Genomic DNA, 27,732 nt, shown 5'->3' on the forward strand with positions numbered 1-27,732 from the left:
AAGACAGGAGTCTCCTCAGGAGGTAGAGCCGACTCTGGCTCTTCCTGTACAGTGCGTCTGTGTTGTGAGTCCAGTCCAGTTTGTGGTTCAGATGAAAACCCAGGTACTTGTATGAGTCCACTCTCTCAATGTCCCTTCCCTGGATGTTCACTGGTGAGGGGGCAGCAGAGTGGCGTCTGCGGAGGGCCACCACCACCTCCTTGGTCTTCCCCGTGTTTGATGAGAAGGTGGTTCCGCTGACACCAGTCCTGCGCCAGTCCTCTGTACTCCGCATCATCGTCGTCCGTGATGAGTCCAATGATGGCAGATTCGTCAGAGAACTGTCTGTGTCGTGTCTGAGATCTGTAGCGTAGAGGGTGAGGAGAAAGGGCGCAAGGACGGTGCCTTGGAGGCGCCCCCACACTGCAGGTCCGAGTGTCAGACACACGGTCCAGGGCTCTCACAAACTGGGCTCTTCTTCTCCTTCAGCAGAGCCTTCAGTTCACGGTTAATCCACGGCTTATGTTTGGAAAACAACGCACCGTCCGGGTGGGAACAGTGTTCTCAAAACAGAAGTTTATGTAGTCCGTGATTAACTCTGTGATGGTGTTGATGTCCTCCCCATGTGGGAAATAAAGCTTAGTCCAGACAGTGGTGCTGAAGCAGTCCCTCAGAGCCTCCTCGCTCTCAGCAGAGCACCTCCTCACCACGCTGGGGACCACAGAATGCCTGTGCACGATGGGTTCATACACAGGCCGCAGATGTACAAGATTGTGGTCCGAGCTGGGGGGGGGGGGGGGGGGGGGGGGGGGGGGGGGGGGGGGGGGGGGGGGGGGGAATAAGCCTCCTTGGTGTTGGCAAAGAACAAATCCAGTGTTTTATTGCAGGTAACATACTGGGTGTATGTTGGCAGAACAGAAGAGGGAGAAGCGTGGTTCAAGTCACCAGAGACGAGGAACAGGGCCTGTGGGTGCTGTGTCTGTAGTCTGCTGGTGCAGCAGAGCAGTGCTTCACAAGCATTTTCAGCATTAGCAGAGGGAGCCAGGTACACAGCCATCACAATAACATGTGATTTGCAAATAAATTCTTAAAAAATCTGACTATGTGAAGTGTACCTATGATGAAAATTACAGGCCTCTTTTAAAGTGCGAGAACATGCACAATTGGTGGCTGACTAAATACTTTTTTGTCCCACAGATGTAGTACATTGTAGTATAAAGTTTGAGGTGAACAAGGAGAAAAGTTCAAGATAAAAGCACTCTTACCTTGGTCTTCTCTTTGCTAAGCACTGCACTTTTTTCATTGGCGACAGGTTTTGCTTTTTTAGCCGGTGCTTTAGCCTTCTGATCATCCTTTTTTATCGTCTTCTCTGGCGCTGCTTTGATCTGTGTGTCCTCCTGGAACTCGCACTCTACCTTCTTCAACTCTTCAGTCTTAGTTTTTTCCACCTTCGTCACTGGCTCTACCTTCTTCTGAGTTGCTTCTGGTTCAACTTTTACCAGAGTGAGTTCTGGTTCGAGATTCTTTTTGGTTAGTCCTGGTTCTACCTTCTTCTCAGTGGGTTCTACACTTGGTTCCTGGACAGACATGACTTGTGGTTCCGGAGTCTTAGGTTCTTCCTTCATTTCAGTTAGTGATAACTTTTTGGGTGTTTCATTCTGTACTTTTCCTTCAACTTTTTCTTGAGGATTTTCATAGACTGTAATCTTCTCCACCTTGTCCTCCATTTTGACAGGTGCATGCTCATTTTTTCCTGTATCAACTTTGCTCTCAGACGGTTCGACCACCTTGATCATCTTCTCAATTTTTTCCTTAACTTGCATTGGTTGCACTATGCTCTTGACCTGTTGTACCTCTTTCAACTCTTTCTTCGTCTCTCCAAGTTCAACATGAGGTGACTGTGCTTCCATCTTGATGGCAGGTTCGTTGCTTGTAAATTCTACTTTAATGCTCTTCTGCTCAACTTTGTCATGTGGGTTTAGAACTTTCAACTTCTCATTTAGTTTATCCTCCTTCACTTCGTACTTCTCCACTTTCTCTGTCTTTTCTGGCTCAACTGGAACCAAAACATAACAGAAGAATTTGTTAAGTTCATAATTAGCCAAAAAGTTGTTGCGCAAATCAACAACACCAGGAAAGTAAAAACCTTAAAATGTTCATTTAATGGCGGAAGTTGGTTACAATCCGAACTAGGGCTGCAACTATTTATCGACTAATCCCGACTAGTCAACTATAAAACAAAAAAAATTAAGCCGCGGTAGCGGCAATGACGGCTCTGGCCACCCGCGCGACCTCCTTCCCACACGACCGTGTTTTGATCACGATTGCCCCAGACTTTATTCGTCAGACTTTATTCGTCACACCCCCTCCTCCCTGTACCCCCGTCACCTAGCAACAGAGACCCGCCGCTAATGCTTACGCTCACTCTAATGCTAATGCTAATGCTAAGCCCGCGGCACGAGAGGAAATGTCCCATCAAAATAAAAGAGGAAGTGAAGGCATTCATTGCGCCCCTGCTGGCCAATAGTTAAAAATACACAATATCTGCAATGCACTTTTTTCATGGCAATATAACCCATGAGTTTCAAACAAATCAGACAATGTTGTTACATGGGTATTAATTATTTACAATCAGACCATAAAAACGCATTAGTGAGTGAAATATGAGCTCGGTAGATCAATCCCATTAGGCGTGACTTAAATTAAATTTCAATGTCTCTAGATGCAAAAGGTGTTGTTTTGAGCTTGATCGGACAAAAAACCTAGGACAAGTACGATTTTGAAAAAAAAAAGTCAAGCGTGGCAGTGCCACTTTGATTCGACATGGTCGACTTCCTGTTTATCATAGAGCAATGCTGCCAGGTGTGTTTTACTTGTCAAAGGTAGCTCTATCACTGTCCCAAGTCTCATGTGCTTAGGCCAAAGATTAAGCGTTTCATGTTTTTCTTTTTTGACGGGCGTTCTCGCAACCTCCATTTTATTGGAGTTCGGGCCGAGCCAATCACGTCAATGCCCCCATGTGTGACATTCATCAATGTTAGGGGGTCAAAAATGCCCGAGTTGTGTCAAAATTTGACCAGGAAAAACTAATGATAATAAATATAGCCGCAAGCGGCAATGATCGGCCCTCGCCACGCCGCCGCCACGCCGCAAGAGGAGGGGGCGCTAACGCGCCCCAATTGTCCTTTTATTACATCTACTGCTGAATCTGTGACACTGTCACATCTTCTCCCCTTTGTTTTACCATTCAAAAAGCAATTTTATTTTGAATTCTTGGCAAAATGTGCACCCCTGAAGATGAGTCTCACCAAATTTCAGGTTAATAGGGCTAACGCCCTGGGAGGAGTTCGTGAAAGTCAAAAGTGTAAACATGTTCTGGCGATTTCCCCATTGGAATAGCATGGGAGGTTTCGGTCATCGCTACGGCAAAGCCATAACAATTATGACATGGGTCTCATTGACTTTTTTGATGGGGATGCCAAAATTGAGTTGTGTGTCAAATTTCATATGATTTCGCAAAACTAAACATTTAACCTCCATATAAAATCTGTAGGGGGCGCTGTGGTGCCAAATTAATTAATTTCACTTCAAATAGGTTTAGGGCAAAGAGTTTAACAGCTGATTCTAATTTGACGCAATTCGGACTTTATCTGCGCAAACGGCAGAAATGTTCAATTTGGGAGATTTCTGAAATTCTAGCTACAGTTTGCGGCTTCGCCGCACAGAGACCGTGACAGGTATCAATGTAATTCCTCAGTAGCATTTTCACCAAATTTCAGCTTTTTAGGGCCAGCGCCCTGGGAGGAGTTCGTAAAAGTACGACGTTTGGAAAAACGCTGCGCTTTCGACTTGATAAAGATGGCGCCCTTATTGTGTGTTGAATTAAAAAAGAACTTGACAGACGGCGACACATTGGACATGGCCAATCCAGTGCAAATGAACACAAGTGTCAGTCAAATTTGCTGCTCCGCCGCACAGGGACCGTAGCACTTAGAATATAAATATGGATAACTTTTGATGCCCCGCTTGTGTAGATGATATTTCCCAAAGTAAAGCTTGATCGGGCTATTGCCCACGGAGGAGTTTGTTAAAGTGTGAAGCGTAAATGTGAACATTTCAAAGATTTGGCGTTTTCCCATTTGTTACAGTATATTTGCAGCTCCACGGCACAGAGACCGTAGCACTTAAAATCAAAATATGGATAACTTTTGATGCCCTGCCTGTGTAGATGATATTCCCCAAATATGAGTTTGATCGGGCAATTGCCCTAGGAGGAGTTTGTTAAAGTGTGAAGCGTAAAAATGTGGTCATTTTAGAGATTTCGCTGTTTTCCCATTTGTGACATATTTGCGGGTCCGCCACACAGAGACTGTAGCACTTAGAATATAAATATGGATAATTTTTTATGCCCCGCTTGTGTAGATGATTTTCCCCAAATATGAGTTTGATCGGACAATCGCCCTAGGAGGAGTTCGTTAAAATGTGAAGCGTAAAAATGTGGTCATTTTAGAGATTTTGCGGTTTCCCCATAGGGATAACATGGGATGTTTCTGTCATTGCTACGGCTACGCTGTACAAAATATGACTTTGGCTCCCATAATTTTATTTTGGGGATGGCAAATGAGAATTGTGTGCAAAATGTTATGTCATTTGGAAAAACTCTATTGTTTATAGGCCACTCTGAAGGCCAAATAGTCCAAATTCTGGGTAAAGTTTGTGGCTCCGCCGCACAGAGACCGTAAAAGTTATCCTTAAAATTTGAATAACTTTAGATGCCCCACTTGTCTAGAGGACGTACACCAATTTTGAGGTCGGTGGGCAAAACGCCCTAGGAGGAGTTCGTTAAAGTGTGAAACAGAAAAATGTGGATATTCGAGAGATTTTCCCATAGGGATTACATGGGAGGTTTCCGTCATGGCTACGGCTAGGCCGTAAAAATTAAGGCATACATTTGATTGGCCTTTTGCTCGGGACCCCAAAATAGAATTTTGGGCAAAGTTTTGAACATTTGCGTAAAACCAGTTTTTGTCCATCAATGTTCACTCAAAGGTCACTCTGTATGGGGCGCTATGGCGCCCATTTCAATTTTGTCATCAAACTGGTCCAAACTTGAAAGTTTAACAACTGATTCAAATTAGGTCCTAATCGGACTCATTTTGATCAAATGGGAGCAATTTGTAGATTTGCAATATCCCAAAATAAGTTGTCCAACTTTGCACAAAAATTTGAATAACTTTAGATGCCCGACTTGTCCAGAGGATGTACGCCGATTTTGAAGTGGGTGGGCAAAACGCCCTAGGAGGAGTTCGTCAAAGTTTGACGTGAACAAAATAGCTGACTCAGCATGTTTCCATGTTCAAAGGAAGATGGCGGCCATAGGTTAAGTCTGGGGGCGTTGCCACAATAATATTTTTTGTTTGTCCTCATGAGAGGAATCCGTGTCCCGAATTTCGTAGCTCTACGCCAAAGTTGACCTCGGGGCGTCTCCCATAGGCGCATCCCATAGGCGCAATGTATTTTGACTTTCGTCGGTGGCGCTGTCGCGCTATTTTTTGACGGAAAAAAAAAATAGCCCAGAAAAAATAAAAATTTTCGGCGATTCTGAATTTTGGGCTAAGTTTGGTGAGTTTTTGAGCATGTTCAGGGGGTCAAATTAATTGGACTCTCGCGTACAGGACGATGCCAGGAGGGTTTTTGGAGGAATTCAGCGCATCGCGCTGCTGTTGTCAACAATGAGTGAATGGACTACACCCATTCACTCATTGTTGACTATTTCTGTTATAGCAGGAGTAAGTATGCATGATCCATGCCTTCGGCATGGGCTAGTTCACTGTACCTGCCAGCAACGCAACGCTGCCGAAGCAAAAGGCCCTCCGCCCTGCTGGGGCTCGGGCCTAAATATTCCAATGCGAAAACAATGTTTCCCATTTTTCAAATATCATAAACTCTATATTTTCGGAAAGCGCTTTCCTACCTCACGGTGTGGGTCCCTGGTCACTGAAGAGTACTTTCGTTAATTTTGAGAGGGCTCCGCCCACTGTTTTGGCCCTCTATACAGTAATAATGTCGAATTTTTGCATTACATGCTTATATGCACGGAACATGCAAGAGATGGGGAACATATTCGTGAGCTACTTTGTGCAAACGAGTGCTTTATATGGGGATGACTGCCGCTTCGCGGTGGTCATCCCAATGTTAAGAGCTTGTTTAGTGCGCACTTTTGCACTTTTACAATGGTAATGTTCCATTTTTTTGCACGTTTACAATGGCAATGTTCCATTTTCCTACTACTAATTAGTATGCACGGGGCGTGCATGAGTGGAGGAGTGTGTTAGTGAGTGTTTGGAAGTGGGCGAGCGCTTCGCGCTCGATTTCGTGCGCACTACGTGTGCACTTTCTACTTATTCATCTAAATTTGTAGCACCTGTTTGCACCTGTTTGAGATTGTTAGCTGCATAAAGACACTTGTCCACCCCACAATCAGTCAGACTCCCACTACAACAATGAGCTGTCAAAAGACACCAGAGGCAAAATTGTAGACCCCCACAAGGCTAGAAAGGGCTACGGGGCAATTGGCAAGCTGCTTGAAGAAAAAACATACATCTGGATCAATCTCACAAAAGGTTGAAGCTGAAAAAAAAATAAAAAATTGGCATCACATAAAATGTATTTTAAAAATAAACATTAAAACATAACAACTTAAAGGTGGTATGGACGATTTTTTTTCAGCAATTTTTTTTATCATATTTCCTCGTGGCGTGGATAAATCATTTGTCCTGCCACGTATCAATCATAAAACGAACCTATCGCTCACCTGCAGCCGCGTCAGGCTCGTCCCCACGTTTCCGCGTGCCTAAGCGCATGGATCGATCATAATATAGTTCCCTCAGTGTACGGGGCAAAATGAAGACGGAGAAAGACAGTTCGAGCTGACGCAGAAGTGGACAGAAATCTACGGGAGACGAGCGATGCGATGCGCTCCGTTGCGCTAATAAACAAACGCACGTGTGTGTTGTATCAGTCCGCACGGGGGAGTGCGCATGCGCACTTCCGCCCTCGTTCTCAAATCGCCGAAAAATCGTCCATACCGCCTTTAACAGTCATCACTTGAAAACTCGCTCTCAAATAAACTCTCAAAACTTGAATATTATATCATTATGTTACATATATACATAATATGGCATCTGATTCATACAGTATGAAGTATTCTGTCCATCTGTGAATATGTCTTGTCGTTTACGATCGAAATTTCACTTGCTGCAGTACGACGTACGCGTTGATAAAACGATGGTAGTTTGATAGAGCTTGCTCACCTCTAGTCCCTGAACATCCTTTGGTATGTTTATCAGTAGAAGCTATGAACTCTCCAAATAATGGAGAGTTCAGCTGTTTACTCAATCCACATGGTCCACGGGCATTACGGCCATCCCATTCAACCGCTACGCCAGCACCATGCAGACTCAAGTCACTCAACGAGGAAATGATCATTTGGGCTCATTTGGGCCGCGGGCCGAGTTTCAACGCTCAGGCTGGGTCACGGGCCGAACATAACGTAAAACATAAAACAATTCAAAATATAAGAAATAAAGAACTTTATATAGCCTACGCTGTTTTTGAAGCAATTACTGGATAGGTTAAAAAAAAATTACAAAACGTTTGTTCTCATAAACTGAAATGTATTAAGAAAAACAAGTGTAATTTCACCAATACTGTGCTTCAGTTTATGTGCATTACAACTTCAAAGTTGATCTACAGAGATAAACATTTAGTCATAGGTATTTGGAACTGAAAAATATTGTATTTGACTTTATAACAAAATAAACTTCTCAAGATCTAAAAAACCTTTTAGGTACTAACAAACATTTCCACGTCTGCGTAGTTATCTGTACACCTAATCTGACACACCACTAAATACAAACAAACGTGGGAGCGTTTAAGTCAGGAGGTTAAGTTACCCCTCTGGCCTTGAAAATATAGAATTAAAAAAAAGTTGGGGCAGTGCATGAGCCACAGTGTTCCATCAAACCAAACTCTTGTCGAATTTCGACGCTCAAGTTGAGTCGTGGGCCAAATATTGTGTACAAAATAAAATAAAAAATATAAGAAACACCTTGCACAAATGTGCAGCAGGTGAAAGACTGAGTCCATATTCATGCAGCAGCAGCAGGAACAGGAACATGGACTTTTGATGATATATGAAATGTTGATATCACAGACGTGTTTCTGCTCAAACTCAATATGAGCTCGCTATTTTCATAGTAAGCTGATCTTAGTGACAAATGATTCATATAGTAACTCAAATGAGTGCATTGTGTTTGTGTTCAGTCGCATTAGTGTGGACACAGTCATATTCATACTTACTTTATTACACTCTGACCTGTGTTTTTTACACCTGTGGCTACTCATCTGTCCAGGTTTGTAGAGGATGTTTTCCTCATAGAGCATCGTATCACACAAGTTAGTTCTTGTTGTTAGCTCCACATTAGCTCCACTTTTAGCACAGCTCTAACGTCCACAAAACCATCTCCTTCTTTCTTTCACGTGTCTTTCCTCGCTCAGACTTCTGCTCAAAAGTGCGTAAAGTGTACAACGCGCGTCGGCACTTCTCAGCACTTCTTCCTCGACAGTACACACAGCAGTGCAGAGCCGCGAGGGGGAGGGGCGGCCACCGACGGCATTGTGGGACGTGTAGTTTTAGCTAAAAAAAACGGTTACGGATGTTACCACGGGTCTATGAATCGATTGAATTTTTTTATTCAAAAAAAAAAAAAAAGTTTTAATATAAATTCGAAATGTTCGTCGGGCCGGATTAAAACGTCTGGCGAGCCGGATTAAAACATCTGGTGAGCCGGATTTGGCCCGCGGGCCTTGTGTTTGACACATGTGCCTTAGACAATGGAAGAGGCTAAAAATGAGGGTCAGTCTCCCTCAGACTGGGGCTCCATGCAAGATTTCACTTCGTGGGGTATCAATGATGAAGAAAGGTAAGGAACTGCCCGGGGGTAGCTGGTCAATGACCTAAAGAGAGCTGGGAGTAGAGTTTCAAAGGTTGCCATCAGTAATTCACTACAAGGTCATGGTTTAAAATCATACATGGCATAAAAGATTCCCCTGCTTAAGTTAACACATGTCCAGGCCCATCTGATGATCCAAAGGAGTCATGGGAGAAAGGCATGTGGTCAGACGAGACCAAAATAGAGCTTTTTGGTATAAACTTGCCGTGTTTGGAGGAAGAAGGATGATTAAGAACACTATCCCTACTGTGAAGCATGGGGTGGAAACATCATGCTTTGGGGGTGCTAAACCGGCTGTTAGCCCCACAGTCCGGAGCTAATCGCAGCTATTCGGAGCTAAGTTGTAAGCTAAACTTTGCTATGTTATCGGGTTATTTTTCGGCGTGGGAAGAGAAAAAAACTACAACTCCCGATACCACTTCTGGTCACGTGGCTTACGTACGTTGCACGTCACACCAATCACACGCTTGCCTGGCCATTATCAGCTTCCTGTGTGTCTCCCTGTGCACGGTGTTGGGAGAGACAACAGGACGGCTGAACCAGGTAAGCTTTGCGACTAAAACACCCGATTTTAATCACTTTAATGTGCGCCAGTTTTAAACTCGAGTGTATGTTTATGTTTTGGTGTGCTGTTCTGCAAGTGTTTTGCTTTTACGAGCCGTGTTATCTCAAGTGAGCTAGCTAGCATCGCTAGCCGAGGGCAGATGTCCCAATATCTCCGCGTTTTGCATCTTAAATACACCGTTAACGTCACAATGTGAACTGTTATCTGTGAAGCGTGTTATTCCCATATTACTGTTAACCCTAATCCTTTTTTTCCCCTTTTCAGAATTGGCAAAGACACCCTGACTGACATGACCTGTCTCTACGTGAAGTCTGCTAAGGAGCGTGGTAAGTGTAAAACATTATTTTGGTGATTTTCATGTTTTAATGATTAGAGTATAATTAACCATAAGCAACATCTGTTTTTCAGGTGAGCCTGCAGTTTGCTGGCCACACCAAATTCTCCCCTGATTGCGGCTTTGGACTTATCAAGCGAGCATACATGAAGACCAGGGTTGACGCTTTGGAAGACTTCGCTGAGGTTAGTTTATATTATTTGACTACTGTAATGTGTGTTACAGTAATGTGTGTTCTCATTTTTTTTACATTGTCGCCCTTGTCATCAGGTAGTGGAAAACAGCTCTCCTGAGTCTCACATCAATATCCCACTTCTTCAGACGGCTTACAAAGATCAAGAGTTATCAGCACTTCAGGTATTTATATTGAAACTCTCACATTGTGTTAAAATAAATAGTTAATGAGTGTTTTATGTGAAATAGTTAGCCATTTCTCAAATGTCCTGTTATTTGTTTACAGCTTTGATGCCAAGAGCCGAGAGTCACAGCACAGAAGAGTGCACAGACGAAGAAGAGGATGAGGATGTGATCTCTGATGTAATTGGACGCTGGTGGTGTACATATCATATCTATTATCTCATATCTCAAGCCATGGACCCGTTGCAGTTCGTATACCTGGCCCTGGCATCTGTTTATAAGAGTTCTTCTATTAAGAGTGTTTTTTGAACTTCCTATAAGTTATCTGTCCTTTCCCCCTGTATCTACTGCGTTGTAACATTAAAGGCTATCTTATCTTATATTTTGTTGTTTGTGTTGAATCATTCAGTGCACCATTGTTGGTGCACTGAATCACCTGTGAATTATGTTTATCGACAAATGCAATGAACCCTATTCTGATTCTTTGATTCTATTCAGGGCTTTTTGTATTTCCATTTTAATACAGTAACTTCTAATTCTGATTCAAGTCCAGTTACCATCAATAACAACACTCCTCTCGAGTCTTCAGTGACAGCTGTAGGGGGAGGTGGGGTCAGTGTGACAGGGGGGAGGGCTTATCTCAATGAGATGCAAATGAGCCCCCCTGTGACTCTGGGCTCTCTCAGGTGAGAAACTTTAGAGGCCATTTTCTCAGTGAAAGGTTTTGAGAGTTGTATACATTCAAATGGCCACAACTTACTCAAATATTATCAGATCTACATGAGTGAGACATCATTGGAAAGCTTTGAATTCACACTTTCAGAATCTGTGAATAACTCAAAATGTCTCCGGGTAGACATGTACCTGCTTTATCCACGGTCAGACACATATTAGGGATGGTTTTCATGGGATGGTACTCATCCTCCTACTTCCTCCAAACATGGTGAGTAGAGTTTATACAAAAAAGTTCTATTTTGATTCTTATCTGACCCCATGACTTTGTCCCATGCACCTTTGGATCATCCAGATGGTCATTGGCAACCTCCAGATGGGCCTGGATGTGCAATGTGTGATTTGAAACCATGACGGCGTAGTCCATTACAGATTGTAACTTTTGAAACTGTGCTCACAGCTCTCTTTAGCTCATTGACCAGCTACCCACGCGCAGTTCTGGGCTGATTCCTCACCTTTCTTCATCATTGATAAGATAAGATTATCCTTTATTGTCCACAAATGGGGAAATTTCATTGTTGCAACGCAGGTAGATACAGAGGAAAAGAACAGATAACTTATAGGAAGTTTGAAAAACACTCTCAATAGAAGATCTCTTATAAACAAAAACTCCTATAGACAAAACCTCCCATTTGGAGGGGAAAAATAATAAAGATAAAATAAATAAATAAAAACCATTGCATGTGATCACGACAGTAATTGCACATGAATTGCACATGAATTGCACAGTAATTGCACATGAATCACGACAGTAATTGCACATGAATATGACAGTATTGCGAGTGTTCAGGACTAACAGTGTTTGTAATAAAGTCTGACAGGAGCAGGAAGGAAAGACCTGCAAAACCTCTCCTTCACACAGCGAGGGTGGATCAGTCACTCACTGAAGCTGCTCTCCAGAGCGGACAGAGTGTCCTGCAGGGGGTGACACTCATGGTCTAGCATAGATGTGAATCTAGCCAGGACCCTTCTGTCCCCCACCTCCTGCACCGAGTCCAGAGCACAGCCCAGGACGGAGCTGGACTTCTTGATGACTTTGTCCAGCCTCCTCCTCTCCCTCTCTGTGATGCTGCTGCTCCAGCAGGCCACACCGTACAGGAGGGCTGATGCCACCACAGAGTCGTAGAAGGTCTTCAGGAGTGGCCCTGTCACTCCAAAAGACCTGAGTCTCCTCAGGACTCTGGCTCTTCCTGTACAGTGCGTCTGTGTTGTGAGTCCAGTCCAGTCTGTGGTTCAGATGAACACCCAGGTACTTGTATGAGTCCACTCTCTCAATGTCCCTTCCCTGGATGTTCACTGGTAAGGGGGCAGTGGCGTGGCGTCTGCGGAAGTCCACCACCATCTCCTTGGTCTTCCCCGCGTTGATGAGGAGGTGGTTCCGCTGACACCAGTCCACAAATTCCTGCGCCAGTCCCCTGTACTCCGCATCATCGTCGTCCGTGATGAGTCCGATGATGGCAGAGTCGTCAGAGAACTTCTGCAGGACACAGCTGTCCGTGTCGTGTCTGAAGTCTGCAGTGTAAAGGGTAAAGAGAAAGGAGCGCGAGGACAGTGCCCTGGGGCGCCCCCACACTGCAGGTCCGAGTGTCAGACACACAATCCTGGGCTCTCACAAACTGGGGTCGGTCTGTGAGGTAGTCCAGGATCCACTCTGCCAGGTACTCCACACCAGCAGTCTCCAGCTTGTCCCTCAGGAACAGCGGCTGGATGGTGTTGAAGGCGCTGGAGAGATCGAAGAACAGGATCCTCACAGAGCTGCCAGGCTTTTCCAGGTGAGAGAGAGAGCGGTGCAGCAGGGAGATGACGGCGTCCTCCACTCCGATGCCAGGCCGGTATGCAAACTGCAGCGGGTCCATGGCTGAGCTCACGGTGGAGGGGAGGTGGTCCAAGACCAGCCGCTCCAGTGTCTTCATCAGGTGGGACGCGAGAGCCACCGGCCTGAAGCTGTTGAGGTCTTTGGCGCGCGGTGTTTTGGGCACAGGTACCAGACAGGAGGTCTTCAGACCTGTCGTACCACCCTCAGCTTCAGGCTCATGTTGAAGACATGCTCCATAACTCCACACAGTTCATCTGCGCAGGACTTAAGGAGCCTGGGGCTGATGCCATCAGGTCCTGCTGCCCTCCTCACTTTAATCCTCTTCAGCTCACTCCTCACCTGTGCTGCTGTGACAGTCAGTTGATTGCAGGGGGACTGTGTGCTTGGGGGATGGGTGAGTCCAGGCGAAGTGGGGAGCTGATGGTCCGGGGCGGAGAAGTGAAGAGGAACGGATGCAGGACATTGTCCAGCTGTGGAAGAGGGAGCATGCAGCTGTGCAGTGGATGACCGATCAAATCTGAAGAAGTGAGCATTTAAATCATTCACCCACTGTAGGTCCCCCTCTGTCTGGGCAGGAGGGATTTTGAAGCCCGAGATGGTTTTCAGGTTTCTCCACACTCCCTGAATGTTCTTCTGCCGCAGCTGCTCCTCCATCCTCCTCTTGTCGCCGGCTTCCGCCTGCCTGATCTTCCTCCTCAGTTCCTTCTGCACAGTCCTCAGCTCCTCCTTGTTCCCTGACCTGAAGGCCCTCTTCTTCTCCTTCAGCAGAGCCTTCAGTTCACGGTTAATCCATGGCTTTTTGTTTGGAAAACACCGCACGATCCGGGAGGGAACAGTGTTCTCAAAACAGAAGTTGATGTAGTCCGTGATTTACTCTGTGATGGTGTTGATGTCCTCCCCATGCGGGTCGTAGAGCTCAGTCCAGACAGTGGTGCTGAAGCAGTCCCCCAGAGCCTCCTCGCTCTCAGCAGACCACATCCTCACCTCACGGGACACCACAGGCTGCCTGCGCACGATGGGTTCATACACAGGCCTCAGATTGTACAAGGTTGTGGTCCGAGCTATTTTGAAGGGACCTCACGTTACCCATGACTACGGCGGGAACCGGCTTCCTGTTTTCTCCTCTCTTCTCTCCGAGTTTATGTCCAGCCCTTCTGCTTCTCTGCGTTTTCCTTAGGATGTTCGCCGGGATAACGTGACGATCTCCGGGTAAGACGACAGTTCTCCGCAGTTTCATGAGTTCCTCCTTTGTGTAAACGCGCACGGCGGCGCCGGGGGGCCGGGGGGGCTCGGAGCCAGGGCACATCGCGACGACACGACGAAAACACTCAATAATCCAGCCGAACAAAGTCAAAACAAGTTGAATTAAAGCGATTCCAGTGCGTGTCCCGATCGTTCATGAGTTCCTCTTTTGTATAAACGTGTACCGGCGGCATTCTGTACGTTGGCGGCGGCCGGAGGGCGCGGGGGGGCCGGGGGGGCTCTGAGCCAGCGCACATCACGACGACGCGACGAAAACACTCAATGATCCAGCCGAACAAAGTCAAAAACAAGTTGAATTAAAGCGATTCCAGCGCGTGTCCCTATCGTACAGGTAAAGTAGAAAAAATATTTACAAAATACAAAAGATAAAGCACAAGTGTGAAAAAAGTGTGAGAAAAGAGTGGAGCGTTGCACCGGGCTGCCTGGACCGGCGCCTTTGTGACGTATAAAGTTTGACGTATATGATACCCTACCAGGTGAGATCTTGCATGGAGCCCCAGTCCGAGGAAGACTGACAGTCATCTTTAGCCTCTTCCATTGTCAAACAATTGCTCTAAAAATGTGGGTTTTTTATTGCACCAAACAGCTTGCCAATTGCCCCGTAGCCCTTTCCAGCCTTGTGGAGGTCTACAATTTTGTCTCTTGTGTCTTTTGACCGGTCTTTGGTTTTGCCCATGGTAGTAGTGGGACTGATTGTGGGGTGGACAAGTATGCAACAATCTCAAACAGGTGCTACTAATTTAGATTAATAGGTGTAGGAGTAGAGCTGGATGTTTTTAAGAACTAACAGGTCTTTGAGAGCTAGACATCTTGCTGATTGGCAGGTGTTCAAATATTTATTTGCAGCAATAACATACAGATGAATTATTCAAAAATAAAACAATGTGATTTTCGGATTATTGCTTTTTTAGATTCTGTCTCTCACAGTGTAACTGCACCTACGATGACAATTTCAGACCCCTCCATAATTTCTAAGAAGGAGAACTTGCAAGATTGCAGGGAGTTCAAATACTTGCGTTCCTCACTGCAAGTCTCAATGTCCTTTTACGTTTTTTTTTTGTTTGTTTTTAATTGAGGGTCATAGAGTAGATTAAATCACGTTCTTGTTTTTGTTCCAGATCTACAGTGATGTAAATAGGGACATGATCAGTTAGATCTATTGTACCTATGTCTACCTTTGTAATTTTTGACCCATCTTGTTGAAAATAAAAAAGTAGTCTATTCTAGTATAGATGGAAAAATGTGAATATTGGTGGACATTAGGATTCACCTTTTTCATTCTTCAACCAACCCTACCTCATGTATTAATAAGCGAAATGTTTAACTTTTTTTTTTTTTTACCAGTACGTTCTGAGTTTGACATCCAATGTTGGCTGAATGTGGTTTGCAATCACAATAGCTGCTATAACTTTAGTATAGAAAGTGAGGTCGCTTCCAGGGGCAGCATACATAAATCAAAAGTAAACACATTTCCATCAATAGTTAATTTGACCAGTACAAATCTGCCATCTTTATTGGTGATCAAATCTGCCATCTTTATTGGTGATCAAATCTGCCATCTTTATTGGTGATCAAAAGGCTATTCTGCTTGAGCTCCATATGGCCACTCTTCTAGTATTGTTATCATCAAATTTAGTTCTTGATGCTCCAAGTCATGTTTTTTTCTTCTTTTTGTTACTTTTTTTTTCAATTTGATAAATAAATAGATAATACAGAACACAAATAGAATAAAACAAAAAATATATAAAAATATAAATTAAAAGAAGTAGACTTCAACAAACGAGATCTGTGTGTTTTGAAGTCGGCTCGTTAACGAGGAACATTACGTGCCATGGCACGTGTACCAGAGGATAGCATGTCCAGGCTTCGTAGGTGAATTGAATTGTTTTAACCTGCACAAGTGCATTGTAGGACAGACAGCTGTGCATGATATGCAAGTTATCCCAAAGGTTGACCTTGATCTCGTCCTAGGACATGTGCACCCGTACTTTAGGCTCGTCTAAATTCAAATATGCGTCGGATTGTAACAAAACACACATCATTTTACAATTTAAAGGCGCAATGGATGATTTTTCGGCAATTTGAGAACGCAGGCTGAAGTGCATATGCGCACTCCCCCGTGCGGACTGATACAACACACACATGCGTTTGTTTACGACGGATCGCATCGCATCTCTTGTCTCCCGTAGATTTCCGTCTCTTATGAGTCAGCTCGAACAGTCTTTCTCCGTCCTAATTTTGTGCCGTACACTGAGGGAACTATATTATGATAGATCAATGCGCTTAGACACACGGAAACATGCTGCTCTTGGGGGACGAGCCACACGTGGCTGCAGGTGAGCGGTAGGTGCGTTTTATGATTGATACGTGGCAGGACTAATCGGCAGTTCACGCCACGAGGAAATAAGACAAAAAATTGGGCCAAAAAAATCGTCCATTCAACCTTTAACATACAGAAAACGTGACTTTGAAGGCGAAGAAAAGACATTTTTATATTATACATTAAGTGCAGCTCCGTTGTCACCAGTTTAGTGCTTTCAGGAACTTTTTCCCGTTGTCAATTTCATTATGTTGCATATATTTCAATGCTGATGGTCATCTACCGGTCTAGCTAAGTGCGAAGGCAGGACATAAAACATAACATTGTAGTGGAAAATATAATTGGAAACCCCTGTTATAAGCTATGAGTATAGGGCTGCAGCTGTCGATTATTTTAGTAATCGAGTAATCTATAGATTTTTTCGTTGATTAATCGGTTAATTTTTTTGTACATTCCGTAAACCATTTAAAAGCAAATAAAATATTTTTTTAAATAAACGTTATAGTTCATTGTAATAAACAAATAACAAATTGAGTTCTGCTTAAAAAAAAAAAACACATTTTATTCTTAATTGCACATGGGTTTGTCCCCAAAACAGCCACATTTCACTTCACCAGTCCAAAGTGTTCTGTTTGTATATAAAGTACTAATTTACTTGTCAGACGGTTTCATTTGCGTTTCTGTCACATAACTTAAAATAAGACAATAGTTTGTAAAACATTTTGGAATGCCTGGTGTTTTGAGCGGTGGCTCTACATTTAGCATTTTGTTGGCTCCGTGTCATCGCAGACTTTCTGTTTGACCTCAGATTATAACATAGTTGCGGCCCTCCTGCCGTTTCCATAGATGTAATGGCCGTTTCAAGGCGCCGCAGAGGAGTGTGGCATGTATTAAAAGTGAAGTGTGGCTGGGAAGCAGATTTGGGAGCACGGGGGACCACGAGTGTGGAGCGGGGGGACAGCGAGTGTGGAGCGGGGGGTCCGCCGTGATGGGGCGAGGACGCGAGGGCTGGGGTGGGCGGCGTGACACCGTGCTCTTTCACTACAAAACTCTTCCCGGTCGCACTTGTGAGTTTAAAACACGCCGCTCTCTCTGTTGTGCTTCAGCTGCTTCAGGAACAAACTCAGTGGGAAACAAAAGCGCCACAAGTCGTTCCGTGCGCTCAGCGTGACACAGATTCAAATGTTATTAATTAGGTATGTAAATTAAACAAATCATCATTTTTTGTAATCGAATTATTCGATTTACTCGAGTAATCGTTGCAGCCCTAAAAGCAGTATTCTTTATTAGAGTAAAATTGGCCTTCACATTTTTCCATTCTGTTCATTTCCCGTTTTATTTATACAATTTATCAGACTACAGTCTCTCTCTCGAGTCCGTGTGTCGTCATTGTGTTGCTCTGCTTTCTTTTGTCACAGCAGCAACAGTCACTCCTCCTCAGACTCTATTCTCCTTCTTAAAACCACTCACACAAAAGTTATTTGGAGTAAACATGTCTCAAATGAGGCGGAAACAAGGTCAAATAATGAAAAATTAAATGAATTTTTTTTTGAGTTTAGCGGGTTGTGAGGGAATTTTTTTCAGGCATATATTTAATTATTGGTTTCGTCTAAAACTTTTGTAGAGCTTTTAAAAGTCCATTCCTGGGTCTTTTGACTCAGAATAAAGACTGGATTAAAGTTAACAGAAAGCCTCTGTCCAGAGCGCTGTCACCGATATTACCCAATACTGGGTCGATATCAGTGCATCTTAACTACGTTTACCTCTGTGTGCACTGCAGTAAACATAATGGTACTGTTGACACAAAGTTATGTTCATTCTGAAACTAATCTGTTTGTGCAATGGTCAATTACTGCTCTCTAATGGACATTTTTGGCTTAGGTTTAGCCACATGCACAAGAATGGTTGGCCCACAGTGCAGCCACAGACAAATGCATCCCGTTTTCAGCCTTGGGAAATTTGTGTCTGTAAATTTAACAATATTCAGTTAATAATTTTGTTTTATTTGCACGTATAAAACTGAGCTGTGACTCAGTACTTGTTGAAATGTTAGCTGTTGCTGGCTGCTGTGCATGTAGCTCTGTCCTATTTTAAGCTAGGCTGTGTCCAGGGTTTTATTACATTGGCTCAAACATGTTTTTCTTGTGCAACTGATGCAAATGCACATTTAAATGGTCAAAGTTATACTTCATTAATATCCATATAATAAAAGGTACAAATTCATGTGCAGACATTTTATTTTCTATGTACACGCATGTAAATGTGTGTGCAATTAATTAATACACACTTTTGTGTGTTTTGTTAGTTTTACAAAAAAACTACAAAGAAATATGTTAAAAGAGTTGTGGAGAGAAATGTCTAAAAATGCCAGTAAAGACAAGTCTTCTCTAAATGGTCGTTGGACTCTCTTTTTTGTGTGTACGTCATCTGTCTAGCCCTGGTAGTGACACCATAGTGAGGACAGAATAATTACATTTCACAGTATGCTGGAGCTAATGGCTCAATTAGTCTGACAAGAAAATATGACATGGCACACACAAATAACATGCATAAACTCAACTGAAATTCTAGGGATTTTGACAAATACAACTCCAGTCACAATTAGAACATTGAAATAACAGCTATACAATGACTGTAATGTAGTAGTTGAATTCTCAGTTTTTCCCAGGGACAATGCTCAGAATTTATTGACAACCTAAATGTATTCCTCAGATCAAAATGCCATTTCACTATACAACATCTTCTGGAGTGAAACAACTACCTTGCATAAATTACATAAACCTATATTCATAAACAACATTCTAACAACAATTTTTTTCTCAATTTTAATGTTGTGATTTCAAGTATACAGACAACACAGATAAAAACTAAATTAAAAAAATGATATTTAAACTTGAATGAAAAATTTGCAACATAAAACATGACTCACCTTAATGTAGATAAGCAACCAAACAACGATCAGCACATGCAAAGGAAAAAGACCATTATAATTTGACATGAACAGAATTGACAAAAATCACAAAATATATTTATAATAATTTGATTCAAAGAAGAAAGATTAAATACAGACACTGATTAGTCAAGACCAGTCCACAACTGGATTCAAGAAAATGTTATCGTTAAAAGGGAAAACAAATTTGATTGGTTAGTGACACCCAACCTAAACAAAGTGGTTAAATAGGACAACATCACTATACTATAGTGGTGATTTTAGAGCTAGATTCTGGCCTGTGCATTAGTAACAACACAAAATAAGTATTATTGTGAACATGCAAGGAGACAACTTGGACGTTGGTTACATCTGTGATTCTCAAACTTTAGGTACGTCTGAGTTGTTTATTAAATATCACTTTAAATTAACTAAACTAGGTCTGAATTGTAACGTTACAGGACCAAACCAGAACCAAATCAGGTCTAAAGTAAGATTAAAAACTATGGTACAATCAGTTTAAGTCAGGAGGCGAACCCAAAACCAAAAGCGCCTTAAACCACTACACCACCGGCAAGCACCCATTTATCGAATTCCAGTGAAATTGAGACCCAATTGTTTACAACTTTATGTTCAATTTAAACCAAATTTGTGCTTAAAGCCAATTTCTTGTTTTTAAGAAGAAAAATTCAGCAAAGTTCCAAACCCAAAACTAAATCAGACTTGAAATTACAAAAAGAACACCCAAGTACCCCAGTTTGAGAAACATTTGATCTACATTCAAGCAAATGCTGGAACACCATGCAGACAGGGAAGTCTACAATTTCTACTCTGTCCAGCGCTGACACCAACCAACCTTCAACAACGGGAGATACTGTGGGGTCCATGGGCGGGTCTGCAAAACTTGGAAAGAATGGCTTGGCTGCTGGGTTAAGCACGGATCCAGGCACAGGAGGTGAGGAAGGGGTGATTATCTGGGACTCCTCTGGTGGAAAGATTTCAGCAGTCGATGAACTTTGATTCTTTGACTGCATTGACTTTCTGGTGTTGTTGGAGTCTTTAGGTTGGGACTCCGGTGCTGTGGTTTTCGGGGACCGCAGAGGAGCAGGACTCAGTGTGTCGAAAGAAAGACCCAGCGGGAGTTGGTGATCAGAACTATCCCTAAACTCAAAAATATCATGACTGCTGCTCATTTGGGACTCATTGAGGAGCCATGAGGCGTCGGAGGGGGATAGAGGAGGAGCAGATGCCTGAACATCATCCTTGTGTGTCATACTGGCTTTTGATGCCAAACTGAATGCTGAAGTGTCTCCGTCTGTCATCACTTCCAAATCTTCGGTTATTGGAGTTTTGTCAAAAACTCCACTGTCCACCATGTCTCCCGCAAGAACTTCTGAAGAGAACGGAGGAGAGAATGGTTGGTTTAGGTTTTCCGCATCCATCAGGTCAAACAAATCATCAGGTTTGACTATCACAGAGGAGGAGCCAGGCATGGTAAACACGGGAGCGGTAGCTTTAAGCTCGCTTTTTAGCACCACAGGGTTGATGGGGTGGATAGTTGGTGCAAAAACATCTTGGGATGAAGGAGATGGGATGGAACTTTCCTCCTGCAGGGGTTCTGGTCGCCAAGCCGGCTGGTCAAAAAAAGGAGAGTCACCAGAACTTCTGAGATCCATCTTGACGCCAGGGACAATCTGGGCAGTGGTAGTAGAAGATGGTTCAAAGAGGTCAGCCATGACGCTCCACTCTTCGGGAATTTTCTTGCGGCTTTTGTTTTTCTTGGCTCTGCCATTGAAATTCTCCCCTGGTAAGCTTTCTCCCTGGACCTGTGCCTCCGCTCGACCCCTGCGCTCCCCATCTTCATTGGACCCTTCATCTTTCTGTCGTCTTTTCTTCTTTTTCTTCTGCTTTCGGTCCGATCCCTCAGTTTCCCTCTCGTCACCCTTGGCATATGCTCCGCTCTCTCGGCCTGGCCACCTGTCTGGTTGGTCCTCGGGGCTGGTTCCAAGATGGCTCGCGAGGTGACTGATGACCGTGGAGACACTGGTGGTGAATGGGAGGTCTGAGGCCAGGCAGATGGCTTTGTTGGGCCAGGAATCACCTATTGCACCTTGTTGTGGATGAAGAAGGGATAGATTCAGTGGAGGAGATATTCAAACAAATTCTAGAGTAAATAATGTTTAAAAATTGTTAGCCTCCAGTAGTCAGTATTCACACCATTATTAGAAAGCGTCCAAAATGTTTGTTTTGTTCACCAACAAAGGACCTATTAAAACACTTTGAACTAATGTGCCACTTTAGTTGAACCCAAGTATTACAATACATTTGAAAGGCGATGTAATTGCTTTCACCTTGACCAAAAAGAAAAAAGGCAGCAAAAACTAAACCATTTACAGATCAAACTAAAGCTGTTGGAAGCTAAACATGCCGAAAACAAGGATCCTCAAATGCTACTAGAAACTAAAAAGACAAGAGGTGACATTACTGATTTGGCCTTACAAAAAATAATCTTGAAAATGCTCTTCATCAAAAGATATTATGAAAGTGGTTCAAAATTCTCTGGCAACACCCTTTGACCTTTGGAATTACCCATCTATTTACATGGCAAACAGAATCTCTTAGATATTTAGGTGTGGTCCTCCATAAAGATATATCAACAATTATGGAGAAAGATTATACCTCTCTCTTTACTACTATAAAAATCTCTTGAAAAATTGACTCTTATCCCCATACTTAAGTCCATCCATTCCAGACTCTTCCAGCTTCCAATCTTCCCTGCTGTTTGATGAGTGGAATAAAACAATCTCAAGATTTGTATGGCAAGGCAAAAATTCTTATATCCGGTTCAAAACAATTAAATGAAAAAGGAGGTTGGGGATTACCTAGGCTGAAAAAAATACTTTATTTAAGCTCAAATCAGAGCGTTGCTGTACTGGTGTGACACAGAATGAGGCTTAGTGAAAACATTGAGAGTATTGTGGTGCCAGGGGTTCCTGTGCAGACTTTACTGGCAGATGACAACGGCTGAGTACCCTGGAGGGTGTGGAAAATCCTAGGGTAAAAATGTTTCTAGTTTCTCACCTAACAGCAGAGATTTGAGATGTAAAGTCTGGATAACAAAAGGAATAAAGACTTTCTACCAGGTTGTAAAAGATAAAGCCAAAATATTTAATAAGTTTAAACAAATCCTTTGACTTGGAGAGCCAGGCCTTTTATAGGTATTTACAAAAAACGAGTTTTTATAACCTATATATTAACCCTTCGGAGTTAACGGCCGCGGCGGCGCGTTTGCAAACAGGGTCGGCTTTAGGACCGTGCAGCATGAAAATCAAGTCGCGTTGATGGCTGTCGTTGACGTCATGCGGAAGTAGAGACCCAAAGCTACATTTGAGTAATTGTTTCATGTAAATCCACCAAATAAAACCAAAGTTATGATCATTTCAATTCCATAAAAAAAGTGCAGAAAAATATGCGCTCCTTTATGCGCGCGTTTTATTATAATAACTTTGTCGTCTTTTGTGATAAAAAGGAACCGAAAAAAACGTTAGCTTGTGCTAACCCGGATGTTCAAGATGCTCACGAGTATGTAAACATTCAGTCACATGACAAATAGCCAAATAGATAGATAGGACGAACGAGAGGAATCAGTTCTGTTTTTGAGTAGTTTTGGAGAGTTTTAGTATTTGAAGTATTTTATTGTCAGTAGTAGTTGTTGTGAAGGAAAATGAGGCGCACACTTCATGTTGATCTGGTTTAGACCTGGTTTAGACCTGGTTTAGACCTGGTTTAGTGCAAGGCCTGTGATGTGGCGCTCTGTGTGGCAAAAATAGGGTTAGGGTTATAATAGAAGAAAAACGCCTGTGGATATAACTACTTTTTATTGTAAATAGTTGTTTATTGCTTGTATATAATCGCAAGAATACTTTTATATGGTCATATTTGCACCTTGTGGTTCAGTTTGAAGCTTTTCAAATGCTTGGTTGAGCATGTTTGAGGGTTTTACAATAAAAAATTAAAAAAATTATAAACAAACTTTGTGTTTTCTGTGTGTTTAGGTCCAGTATGTTGAAATAGTATGTCAAAGTGAAAAACTAACTAACTGATCATATAGGTGAGGTTGTCTGAAAAAAAAGATACCCAACATTGGTCTGGTAAACATTTCTTTTTTGTAGTATATCAGGGCAAAATTGAAGGTACCCAAAAACGGCCAAAAAAGCTCCGGACCCCGAAGGGGTTGTATTGGTCAAAGCATTGACCAATACAACCCTCAGGGATACATACACATTTTTTTCATATATTTTATTTTTTATATTATTTTCAATAAAAAAAATAAAAAAAAAACTAAGCATTATAGAAAAACAAAACGGCAGACTTACAATTTTGGAGACGGCTCTGTGTACGCGCTCCCGCCACTGCTTAAAGAAGCTAGCATTAAAAATATAGTGTGAGCCACTTAATCCCAGAAAAGACAAAAAAATAAATTAGTGGACAAGGAAAACACAAGCCTGGTAAAACTACGGGACCAAGATTTTTTTTTTAAAACCTGTTGACCTACTGCCCAATTAGAAAATTGCCCTACTCACAAGTTAACGAGGCTAACATGGCTAGCGGGTCCGACCGGCCTTGATAAAGAATCTCACGGCGTAATACTGCTAGAGGAAGGAAAAGAGGCAACCCTGAATCGGTTAGTGCTCATGTGTAAATGCAGCGTGATATGCCGTTGCTCAGAATGGGAAATAGAGCAATGATTGGAGCGACCCGACTTGAACAATTTGAAAGCGATATAAGGGAGCTGAAAGAGGTGGAAGGAAACGGGCCACGCATCAAAGAAGCTGAACAGCGTATTTCAGACAATACGGATGAACTGCAGACACAGAGCCGAGGTGGGTGTGATGTGGGCCCACCTGGTGACGCTGCAGACGGAAAACAAGAATATGAATAGTAAGATTCCAGATCACGTAGACCCAAGCTCAGGCTTGTGGGGATCCAGGAGAAGATATTGAAAGGTTTTTAAAGAAGGTGGTCCCAGAGCTTCTTGTAGGCTCGGGAGTTGAAGTCCCCCCCTTAACGATCGTGTGAAGGAACGTGTCATGAAGGCAAAGAACTGGGGAGGTAATATATCCAGTTCTTTGTGAGGATTAGAGCAAAGCGTGGCTGGGGAGCTTCCGGGGGCCCTTCATGAGGAATGGACTTCCCTCCACTTTTTGATAATTTACATCATAATCAGAAAAAAAATATTGCCATTGAACAAAATTCACAAACATAGGAACTTGCTTTGGTGATTCGATGCAACATGCAAAGAATAACAATAAAAAAAACACTTGTATAAAATCAAAAAGGGCATGCAAAAACAATTAAAATCTACTATAGGATAAAAATAGGCTTACTATGTACACAAAATGTTCAATTACATTTACAGATGTAGTGCAGAAAGTGAACATGAGTCCAACGGCAGAGAAAAAGCGTTTTTTTGTGGCAGGAGGTTCTGGTCTGGATGGATCGTAGCATCCTGCCTGAGGGGAGTGGCTTAAATAGTCAGTGTCCAGGGTGAGAAGGGTCGGCTGTGATCTGACCTGCTCATCCCAGAGACCTGGAGACGTACAGGTCCTGCAGAGATGGAAGTCAGCAGGCGATCACCTTCTCAGCAGAGCGCACAATACGCTGTAGTCTTCGTTTATCCCTAGCTGTGGCTGCAGCGTGCCACACGGTGATGGAGCAGGTGAGGATGGACTCAATGATGGCTGTGTAAAACTTCATCATCTGCGCTGTAAGCTTGGCTTTCCTCTGCTGGGCTTTCTTGATGGAGCTGATGGTGGGCTCCAACTAAGTACTGGGTGATGGTGGTGCCAAGGATGCGGAAAGAGTCCACGGTGGTGTTGGGGGAGTCTGTCATGGTGAGGGGGGGGCTGGAGGGCTAGGTTACCACCTCCTTCCTGTAGACAGACTCATCCCCGTCCCCATTTACAGAGTCATGGCTGGAGGTGCAGCATTTTGTGTACAGGGAGAAGAGCAGAGGAGAAAATACACAGCCCTGTGGAGAGCCTGTACTGGTAGTCGGAGTGTCAGACATTCTTCCCCAGCCACACACACTGCCGCCGATCCGTCAGGGAGTCAGTGATCCACCTGCAGGTGGAGTCGGGCACGTTGAGCTGGGAGAGCTTGTCCTGGAGCAGAGCAAGGAGGATGGTGTTGAATGAAGAGCTTAAGTCCACAAACAGGATCCTGGCATAGGTTTCCAGTGCTTACAGATGCTGCAAGAGGAAGTGGAGTGCCAGGTTTATGGCATGGTCTACAGACCTGTTGGCTCTGTAGGCGAACTGTAGGGGGTCCAGCAGGGAGAAGGACTTGAGGTGGGGCAAGACCAGGCGCAAAAATGACTTAATGATTACAGACATCAGTGCCAGAGGCCTGTAGTCATTAAGGCCAGTGATCCGGGGCTTCTTGGGGACAGGGACAATGATGGACGACTTGAAGCAGGGTGGGACATGGAATGATGGACGACTTGAAGCAGACTGGGACATGGAATGACTGCACGCAGGAGTTGGACGCCTGTACATTTGAAGGCAGACGCCTCCGAGGCGTCCAGAGCACATGTGCAGTGGAGGGGTTGTTGCGTTTGCCTGTGTTGCTGTGCACAGGGGAACTTTCTCCACCTGTTCTTTACAAGGTCCAAAAACTGAGGCGATCGGCCTCCGCTTGTCTTAGACCCGCAGATACTTCAGAGGTGAGCAGAGTTTAGTGAATATCAATATTTTCTCCAAGGGGGGGCTCTTGAGGATTTTTTTTTATTGTTGTGGGGTTTGTTTTGGGTCTTCTTCCGGGTAGTGCGTAGCATGTCACTGGAGTGTAATCTCTGTATGCCGCAAAAAAGTTGAGCTTTGTTCAACTTTTTGGCAAATAATAATATTCACTAAACTCTGCTCTGAAGTATCTGCGGGACACAGACAAGCACAAGTTGTATAGGCAAGAGGAAACAGACCATACATTAAGTTATAAGTACTTCTTGGTTCTTTTGTTTTTCTAAAATGCATAATCTTTGTTTTATCTTTACTTAGACCATGCATTCAGAATATTTAAAATATCTGGTAAATTGGCTTCAGTCTCTGTCAGCAGAATAATATCAGAATAAAGCGGATGACTACAACTGAATCTTTTTCTACAATGAACAATCCTGGACGAATGAGAGATTACACCGACATGTTTCATTTATTTAATTTACCAGGTCGTTTGCATAGAGGGAAAATAAAGTGGGTGATAATACATCCCCTTTGCGTCACACCATGAGGGGTGGGGAACCAAGTAAGTTTTTAAATGATTGACCTGTACACATACAACCGGACCCCCTGCAGTTCACCTACAGAGAAAATGGGTCTATAGCAGACACTACATTTTCTCCTCTGCTCTTTCTCAGTACACAAACTGCTGCACCTCCAACCATGACTGTAAAATTACAGGGGGACCGGCTAGTGTCCTAGTGCAGGGGTAACAACCTGGAGCTCAATGCCCAGAAGATAGTGGAGATGATTGTGGACTTCAGGAAAATCACAGCCTCCAAGCCCCCCCTTGCCCTGACAGACTCCCCCATCACCACCGTGGACTCATTCTGCACCACCATCACCAAGGACTTCTAGTGGGAGGTGACCATCAGTTCCTTCATCAAGAAGGCCCAGCAGAGGATGTACTTCCTGTAGCAACATCCTCACCTCCTCCATCAATGTGTGGTACACTGGAGGCACAGCCAGGGACAAACAGAGCTGCAGCACACTGTGCCCCCTACACAGAAGGTAATCGGCTGGAGCCTTCCCTTCTCTGCAGGATGCAGGAGTCAAGAACAAGAAGCTACGATCACATGTGACCCTACTCATCCTCGAAATGGACTATTTGGGCAACTCCCCTCGGGTGGGAGGCTAAGGTCCATTCGGACCAGAACCTTCTGCAACAAGAACAGGTTTTTTTTCCCTCTGCTGTTGAATTCGTGAACACTTTCTAAAACCTACCACTTTAATAATTTATGTAAATAATGCCTCACTTTAATAATTCATGTAAATAGTACTTGACCTATACAGCCAATACTACTGTTTTACACTGCCAGTTTTGCACTATTGTTCTGATCTTGTAGGTATATTGTATTTAAATTACTTTTATTCTACACATTGTATTTTGCGTGCCCTAATTTTATCTTATTTTAGTATAGTCCATACTTTATAAATCATCATAAATGTTTTATGTTGCACCCTTAATGCCGAAGCAAGTTCCTAGTTTGTGAGTTGTTCACAGTCAATGGCAACAAAACTGATTCTGATACTAGAAGTACCTAGCGCTTTTCTCAGTTAGCGTTGTTTGGAAACAATCCACTTTTGAGGAAAGAGCCGGGCCTGGGATCGTCATGGACTTCCATGGGTGGAGATGAAAAGCCATCAGAG

The 27,732-nt window shown here is 43.4% G+C and overlaps 1 protein-coding gene across 3 annotated transcripts in view; it reads right to left on the reverse strand.

Moving 5' to 3' along the window:
- LOC140364821 (uncharacterized) overlaps nucleotides 1-27,732 on the reverse strand; it is an 83,892-nt gene that overhangs the window by 25,580 nt on the left and 30,580 nt on the right. For all 3 annotated transcript variants that reach the window (XM_072451199.1, XM_072451198.1, XM_072451197.1), the window contains exons 4-5: nucleotides 20,166-21,419; nucleotides 1,245-2,035 (exon numbers count right to left, since the gene is read on the reverse strand). In XM_072451199.1, the coding sequence (XP_072307300.1) occupies nucleotides 1,245-2,035; nucleotides 20,166-21,419 (2,045 nt within the window). The remainder of the gene's footprint in view (nucleotides 1-1,244; nucleotides 2,036-20,165; nucleotides 21,420-27,732) is intronic.

This window comes from Eucyclogobius newberryi, unplaced genomic scaffold (assembly GCF_026437365.1).
Source record: "Eucyclogobius newberryi isolate DKJ021-1_F unplaced genomic scaffold, fEucNew1.0.hap1 SCAF_18, whole genome shotgun sequence".
Classification (NCBI taxonomy): Eukaryota; Metazoa; Chordata; class Actinopteri; order Gobiiformes; family Gobiidae; genus Eucyclogobius; species Eucyclogobius newberryi.